We start from the raw sequence: 7,466 nt of genomic DNA, 5'->3' as shown, positions 1-7,466 counted from the left end.
CCGGGCGGGGTGACCCCAGCAGCCCTGGCGGGTTGTGGCTGTGGGAGGCTGTGTGCGGGCTCCACCCCCACCTGGGACCAGGGAGAGGGGAGAGGCCTCACCTTTAGGGGGCGGTGCGTCCCCTGGCAGTGACCTGCAAGCAGAGCAGGATGAGACCGGACCCAGAGACAGCGGTCACCCTCCCCGCCCAACCAGGGGGCGCCCTGTGTTCTGTCAACAGTTTATTGAGTGCCCCCTACATAGCGAGCACTGTGTCGGGGCCAGCGAGACAGCGGCCAACAAGACGCACGGAGAGCTTGCTCTCACGGAGCTTACATTCTAGTCGGGGAGACAGACAAGTCCACAAATAAATAAGGCCTCCTCAGAGCGGGAAGGGCGACGAAGAACGCGAGACGGGGTGCTGTGATTTCACGGCAACGTCAGCCGGGGTTCCTGGGAAGCCTTCTCTGGGGAGGAAACTCCCAAGCTGAGGTCTGAGTGGAGCAGGTGAGGAACAGGGGACCTTTCCGGGGCAGCAGGGAAGTGCAGAGGCGGGCACACTTGAGGCCTTGAAGGGCCAGGAAGGGCACGTGAAGGGCCAGGAAGGGCACGGCACTGGGCAGTGGGGATGGAGGGGAGGTTGGAGGCCCAGGCTCAGGCTGCCATGCTCGGATGTTGGGGGACAGAGGACAGGACTGGCAGAGGAGAGGTCAGAGGGGGAGCCCAGGTCTCTGGCCAGTGCAGCAGGGTGGATGGTGACACTTCCCCGGGGGGACAAAGGGCTGGTCAGTTGGGCTTTGGCCAGGTTTGGTTCTCTGCCAGTGACTCAGCCAGGGAGGGGCCCGTGGGGACCCGCCGCTAGCTGGACACTGGACATGCATCTGGCGCCAAAGGCAGGACGGCAAGAGGTACAGGCTTGTAGGAGGGGTTTCGAGCCAGGGGGCTGGAGGAGACGCAGCACTCACCGGAGTGTGGGTGAGCAGGGGGAGGGGGGGAGAGGGGAAGTGGGGGTTGGGAGGTCAGGCCGGGCCGATGCCCCCAGCAGCTCAGGGTCCAAGATATAAATCTCGTCCTGTGCAATCTCAGTCACATAGTTGAGGTGTTCCTGTGGGTGGGGAGGCCAGGGGCCGAGAGTCAGGACCTTCCAGGGTAGCCGCTGGTGGGAGTGCAGGTGCAGCCAGGCCAGCAGCTCCGGACAAGCCTCTGCCAGGAGCCAGGAGCACGGATGCCGGCAGGCAGAAGCTGGGGCAGGGGCCCTGCCAGTCCCTCTTCCCCTTGCCTTCCTAGCTCCTTCCCACTGCTGAGCCTTTGCCTGGGACACCTAGCATCTGGCCAGAAGCGCCTTCACCTCTGTGCCTCACCGGCTGGCCCCTGTGCTCCGAGGCCCTCGCACCCACCCGGCCAGACTCTTCGGGGCACGCCAGCTCCCTCTGTCTGTGGGCAGCGTGCCTACACCCCACCCACGAGCACGAGCAGGCGTGCAGGCACCCAGTAGGACGACGGGTGAGCCCATCTGTGGAGGCACGAGACAAAAGCAGAGGGGCCCCCAGCGTGGCCCAGAAGCAGCAGTGGACGGAGGGCTGCGAGTGCTCACCTGGGCCCGGTCGATCCTGTAGAAGCGGCTGGCAGTGGTGGCTGTGAGGGAGGCGGACAGCTGTCTGAGGGGGCAGGAGGCCCTTATCCACGCCCAGATAGCCCGCCGCCCCACCAGGAGCCCTGCGGGAGGGGGCAGGACACAGCCCGGGGCCACCAGGAGCTGGTCCTTCGGGGCCACTCACCATCTAGGAAACACCACTTGGGGGACAGTTTCTGGCAGGTGGGGGACTTGGCTCCAGCACCTTCGGGCTCCTGCCGAGAGAAGCCAAGGGCGGGAGTTGGCAGAGAACAGAAACTAGAGCGGGTGGGCCCAGGCAGGGCAGGCGCCCAACCCCTCACCTGCTGGAGCCTCTCGATGTGGGCACGGCAGAGTTCTAGGTCGCTGTCACCGGGGACCACCACGGTGCCCAGTGGCACAGCTGGCGGACAGAGCAGACCGTCAGCAGCTGGCCATCCCGTCCGCCACCCCCCCCACCGCCCTCAGCAGCTCCCCGCCACCCCCTGCCGCGCTTGGCACTCACAGGCCTCCTTGAGCTGCTCCTTGTCGTAATGCAGGGCCTCGTAGTCGTGCATGCTGACCCTGCTCACCTGGATCCGCAGCTGCTCGGGCACGGGCTGCTGGCTGAGGCACAGGCGGGAGGAGAGCGCTCGGGAAGGGTCCTCGGCCAGGCGCCAGACCTGGGGACCCTGCGCCGCCTCCCCAGGGCAGAGGGATTCGCAGCCCTCTCTCCAGCTGGGGAAACCGAGGCTCGAGAGAGGGGCAGAGTCTGGCCTCGGGCCCAGGGCAGGTGGTGGCCGGGAGGGGAACGTACTCGCTATGCAGGGGGGCGGTGCTGCGCCGCTTGGCCTTCTGCACCATGGTGGCCTGGTTGCGCAGGGCGATGCGGATGCGCGAGGCTGCGAGCTTGCAGGGCTCGCCATCCACCTGCACTGGGATGGCCTTGGACGTGGTGAGCACCACCTCTCGGCACTGCGTCAACCGCTCGCCGTGCCCGCCCACCTGCAGTGCCGCCTGTGGGTGCAGAAGGCTCAGGTCAGGAGCTGGGGCAGGGGCAGTGGGGCCCCAGCTCTGTTCCCCGCACGGATGCTGTGGCCAGGGAACAAGCGACAATAACCCCAACAGACAGCAGAGGGCGGATAAGACCTCAGTCAGAGAGGGGAGGGGAGAGCGGAGAGTGAGACCCTGGTCAGAGGAGGGCGGGAGTAAGGAAGGGAGAGACCCCAGCCAGGAGAAGAGCATGAATTCTCCCATCTTGGCCAGTGAAGGGAAGTCTTGTGATCCCCCCACCCTTCCATCTTGGGACAGTGCTCCTGGTCACTGTGGGGGCAGAACCAGGGCTCCAGGCAGGTCCATGTTGGCCCACTCACCAGGGACGTCATGGTAAAGCCAATGACCTCGAGGTAGCCATCGTCGTGCCGCTGGGGCTCAAAGTCGTGGTGCTCCCCAGGGTGGCCCCAGGGCATGGTGCCTGCGCAGTACCTGAGGGGAAGGCAACACAAGGGCCTTCAGAGGACAGTCGTGCAGGATGGAGACATCAGGGCACACACAGAGCCCTCCCCTCCTCACCTGGGGATATTCAGGAAAACAATGCACTGGGGTTTCAGGTCCTGAATCTTGGGGGTCAGGTCAGTTCCGTCACACTGCAGGCAGGCACAGGGGAGGGTGTAGGGTATATACCCGTGCCAAGGCAGCCTCCGCTGGGCCCACCCACTCTGCCTGCCAGCTTGGCCCACTTACCACCACTCGGATGTGCTTGGCCAAGTCCTTAGAACTGCCCATCAGGAAGTCAGAGAAGGCTGTCTGTGGGAGAGAGAGGGCGTAACCATCTGGCGACAGGGACTTTTTCTCACCACTTCTCGGCGGGGGTCCTGTGGCCTGGCAGACACAGGTGCGCAGGGGGCACAGGCGGTAGAATAGTGGGCATGGCAAGGGCGGGGCGGGGGGGAGGCAGTTGCTGGCAGACCCCAGACTCACCCCGGCATAGAACATCTTATTCCGGAAACGGCTGTTGAATTTCTCTGGGTTGGCCTCTGGGTGGCGACAAGAAACGGGACAGTCAGACATTCTGAACTTGCTGGGGCTCCCCAGGCGAGTGCTGGGCACTGCTGGGGGTGGTGGGTGGGGGCAAATTCTGACCCTCTCGGGGACTCTCCTGTGTCCTTCCCTCCCAGCCTCCCGATGCTTTCTCAGCAAGTGGTTGCCTACCTCGAGACTCATGAAACTCCAGGGTGACGTGGGCATCAAAGCCCAGGCTGAAGTAGTTGTTGAAGACGTCCAGGGGCAGCTGGAAAAAGGTCAAGGGCCCAGCATGAGGGCTGGGCCTCACAGCCACTTTCCTGCTCGGACCTGCTCCGTGGCAGGGGCCACCAGGCTGGCTTGACCCACGCAGTTTTGGAAGCCTTTCCCACAGTTAACGGGATCCACCAGAAAGCTCTTCCCCCTAGCCCACAGCCCGCCTCAGGCTCTGCCCACAGCTCCCGCGGGGCTCCTCCAAGTGCCCCGTATACAAAACACCCTGGGCCCTGCTGGCATTCTCTTCCCTGGCTTTCCAGCCCCCCGCCCCACACACTTCTTCCCGAAGTGCCATATTCTGTAGGGGCTCCATGAGAACGGGGACTTTGTTCTGCTGCTGCTTAAAATGGTGCCTGGCATGTGGTAGATATTCAGTAAATATCTGCCCAGTAACAGCGGGCTTATGCGGTACCACTGTTACCACTGTACAGGAGAGCCGAAAGTCTGCAGAAATGAAGAGATTTGTCCAAAGGCCCAGAACCGGCAAGTGGGAGAGAGGGCTTCCCCCTCCCCCCCAGCCCCGGATATCGGCTGCCCCCATCCTGGCCCTGGCCGACCTACCCGGTCAGTGGCGCCCTCCTCGCGCTCCTCTGGTCCCGCGTCGGGGTTGGGCTCGGCACGGAGGTCCCAGCGGTCTAGCTGCACCACATTCCCCTCCTCTACATGGGAGAGGATCTTGGACACGGGCTCATCCGTGTAGCCCTGGGGGGGCAAGGCAGGAACTGAGCCTCTCCTGGGGACAGGGGCCACCCCCAGCCGCACAGCCCATCCCCCACCCCGCTCCCCGCCTTGGGCTCTTACCCCACCCCAGTTGAGGGTACGGGCCAAGTCATTGCCAGTGCCCAGTGGCAGAATGGCAACGGGCGGCGGCGGCTTTAAGCGCAGCTGGTCCAGAGTGGAAAGGATCCAGCCGACCTGGAGGTGGCAGAGCAGAAGGGCAGGTCAGCCCAGCGGGGCAGGAGCAGACGCAGACGCAGGAGCAGAGGCAGGAGGACTCACCGTGCCGTCACCGCCACACGCCAGGATCCGCAGGTTGTGCACTTTGCGGTACATCTCCAGCCTGGAGTTAGGATGGGAACAGGGTCAGGGGATGTGGGCCTGACGGTCCGCGCCAGGCAAGCGCTCCCCACCGTCTCCGCAGAGCTCTGGCAAGTACTTACGCCTCCTTGGGCCCTCCCTGGCTCAGGTCAAAGACTTGTCGGGGGTTGAGATACCACAGGAAGGACTGGATGATCTTAGCGCCCTGCAGGGGACCGGGGGAGCCAGTCAGGGCCGTGGACTGATGTGGGGACAAGCACGTGAGAAGGACGAAGGACACGGCTGTGGGAACCGGGCCCAGCAAGGGGCGAGGGATGGAGACAGGCTTCGCTTTCCTCAGGATCTCTGGGCAAGAGGGACGGGGCAGAAGCCTGCAACGGAAGCTGGGAGCAGGTGCTGCGGAGGGGAGGGGTGCGGAGCTTGACCCCGCTCCTCCCCCGGAGGCCCCCCGCGGAGAGGGGAGGCTGTGCGTACCTGGTTGCCCCCACTCTTGGGGTTCACAAACACCAGCAGGGGCTTCATGAGGGGGGATGGCGTGGGCCTGATGATGAAGGGTCTCCAGCGGCCCTCCTTGGAGACACAGAGACTGTGAGGCTCTACCCTGGCTTGGCAGATCTTACCCCCATTCTCAGTGGTGCCCCCTCCCGTACCGCCTCCGGGGCAGACCTTAAGGGGGGCCTGGCCAGAGAGAGGCAACTTGAATCTGGCCCCCCACCTTCCTCAGGGGCCCAGAGCTCACCAAAGGCTGTATCGGCCCAGAGAGCTCAGTACTTCAAGAAACAGGCCCCTCTTTCCTGTTCCCCTCCAGCTGCCCACCCAGCCCCAAGACTAACCTCTGGCCCTTTCTTGCTAGATTTCCTCTTGAAGGATGCTCTCTTTTTCTTCTTGCTTGCCTTGAGGGTATTCTGCAAAGGAAGCAGGGGCATTGGTGACAAGGTGGGCGGGCTGGGGTGGCTGGCAGAGCCCGAGCGTGGAGGCGGCGCCACGGGTGCAGACAGGACTCACCTGGGGCCTGCGGGCACGGAGGATCCAGGTGGGTGGGATGACCACAGCAGCATGGACCCCCAGGGAGCACGGCTCCTCTATCTGCTGCAGCATGAAGCAGGACACCTTGCTGTGGTACTAGAGAGGAGGGGCCGCAGCTGAGCCAGGCCTGGGCCCAGGCGTGGGGGGCCCCCACCCAGTGCCACCCAGGGGACAGCCTCCGGGGGTGGGGCGAGCACCACTCACTGCCTGCTTGCACCAGGAGCAGCTGATGGCCACAATCTCCTTGCTGTGGAAGGTGAACTTCTGCTGGAAGCCCTAGGGTGGAGAGGGTGGTTGGGGCACCAGCAGCCGGGCCCAGAGCAGCAGGCCCAGCCCCTCTCTCGTGGCCAACCTCTCCCCACCCAGGGAAACTGAGCCCATTTTTAAAAACGGAAACAACTACAAAATAAGCCCCTGGAGCAGGGAGGCCTGCAATTCTCTGAAGCTAACCGCAAAGCAGTTGGGTGCACACGCTCGATCTGCCAGAAAGGGTCCACAGCTAACTCCTGCCAGTGGAGAGCCCCTTCCTGACCCCAGACCCCGAGGTCCCCCGGTATACACTTAGAGCGCTTCACGCTTCTTAACGGCACCTGTCACGTTCATTCCCTTGTTCATTCCCCAGACATTTACCAAGGGCCTAGCTGTTTGCCTGACACTGTGCTCGGCACTGAAAGTGAGCAGAGGGAAGAGGGACAAGGCCCCGCCACCTGCTAGAGCCTGCGCTTACTGAGCGAAACAGAGCAGAAGCAGATAGGGAGGAAGTGACCGCCGCACTGTGGGCTGTGCTCAGGGAGACTGCCCGCAGTCTATCTTCAAGCCACATTCTCCTCCAGGAAGGCAGGGCCCTCACTCGCCCGCTCAGTGCTCGGCAGCCAACAGGGCTGAGCAAGCAAACGAGTGAGTCTCTACAATTCCCAGGGGCTCCCGCACGGCTTCAAGGCAGCTACACGGCACTAGAAGCGAACTTGCTTCCCTGCTCTCCTGCTCCGTCCAGAGACCTGGGTGTTTTGGGACTGACTGGGCACCTCAGCTAGGTTGGCAGTGACCCCGGGACTCTGCACGCAGGAGACGCCGTCAGCGGCGGGCAGGTCACACTGGATGCACAGCCTGAGGCTCGGGGGGCCGCAGGGTCCGGGTCCAGCGGGTAGCAGCCTGGCCCCGGGGCAGAGCCTCACCTTCCCACAGTGCCGACACTTGCCATCCTGGCGCCGCCGGTGTACCCAGTGGTGCCGCACGAAGGTTGGCTGGAGGAGGAGGAGAGAATATCACTACAGCGAGGCCTGGAGAGGCGCAGCCCTGAGCGTGGCCTGCACCCCTCAATGTATGAACGTGCGGCGTGGGCTGCAGGAAGCTCTCTGCAGCAGCGTGTGTGAGGGCAGGGCGGCTGGAGACTTCTCTCCATGGCCTCGAGGTGGGGGCCGAGGCGCCAGCCAGGGGAGAAGAGAGAGGAGGCAAAAGAGGCAGGCAGGGCCTCACCTCCCATCTGCAGGCAGGGCCAGCCAAGCCTTCCCCATCGAGACCCTCTCAGAGCCTC

At 64.1% G+C, this 7,466-nt stretch overlaps 1 protein-coding gene across 8 annotated transcripts in view; it reads right to left on the bottom strand.

Annotated features, from left to right (window-relative positions):
• Positions 1-7,466, bottom strand: part of DGKZ (diacylglycerol kinase zeta) — a 32,462-nt gene that overhangs the window by 2,242 nt on the left and 22,754 nt on the right. For 5 of the 8 annotated variants that reach the window (XM_040639017.1, XM_040639018.1, XM_040639021.1 and 2 more), the window contains 21 exons: positions 7,108-7,176; positions 6,137-6,208; positions 5,912-6,028; positions 5,740-5,811; positions 5,381-5,476; positions 5,029-5,111; positions 4,868-4,928; positions 4,670-4,783; positions 4,430-4,570; positions 3,782-3,860; positions 3,551-3,606; positions 3,314-3,376; positions 3,143-3,216; positions 2,944-3,055; positions 2,388-2,587; positions 2,097-2,197; positions 1,915-1,994; positions 1,758-1,827; positions 1,574-1,614; positions 945-1,084; positions 102-133 (listed from right to left, as the gene is read on the bottom strand). In XM_040639017.1, the coding sequence (XP_040494951.1) occupies positions 102-133; positions 945-1,084; positions 1,574-1,614; positions 1,758-1,827; positions 1,915-1,994; positions 2,097-2,197; positions 2,388-2,587; positions 2,944-3,055; positions 3,143-3,216; positions 3,314-3,376; positions 3,551-3,606; positions 3,782-3,860; positions 4,430-4,570; positions 4,670-4,783; positions 4,868-4,928; positions 5,029-5,111; positions 5,381-5,476; positions 5,740-5,811; positions 5,912-6,028; positions 6,137-6,208; positions 7,108-7,176 (1,873 nt within the window). Of the gene's footprint in view, positions 134-944; positions 1,085-1,573; positions 1,615-1,757; positions 1,995-2,096; positions 2,198-2,387; positions 2,588-2,943; positions 3,056-3,142; positions 3,217-3,313; positions 3,377-3,550; positions 3,607-3,781; positions 3,861-4,429; positions 4,571-4,669; positions 4,784-4,867; positions 4,929-5,028; positions 5,112-5,380; positions 5,477-5,739; positions 5,812-5,911; positions 6,029-6,136; positions 6,209-7,107; positions 7,177-7,466 lie in introns of all 8 variants that reach the window. The other 3 variants (XM_040639014.1, XM_040639015.1, XM_040639016.1) reach the window with 2 other exon arrangements.

This window comes from Ursus maritimus, unplaced genomic scaffold (assembly GCF_017311325.1).
Source record: "Ursus maritimus isolate PB19 unplaced genomic scaffold, ASM1731132v1 scaffold_23, whole genome shotgun sequence".
Lineage (NCBI taxonomy): Eukaryota > Metazoa > Chordata > Mammalia > Carnivora > Ursidae > Ursus > Ursus maritimus.
This window is presented reverse-complemented; position numbering and strand designations above follow the sequence as displayed.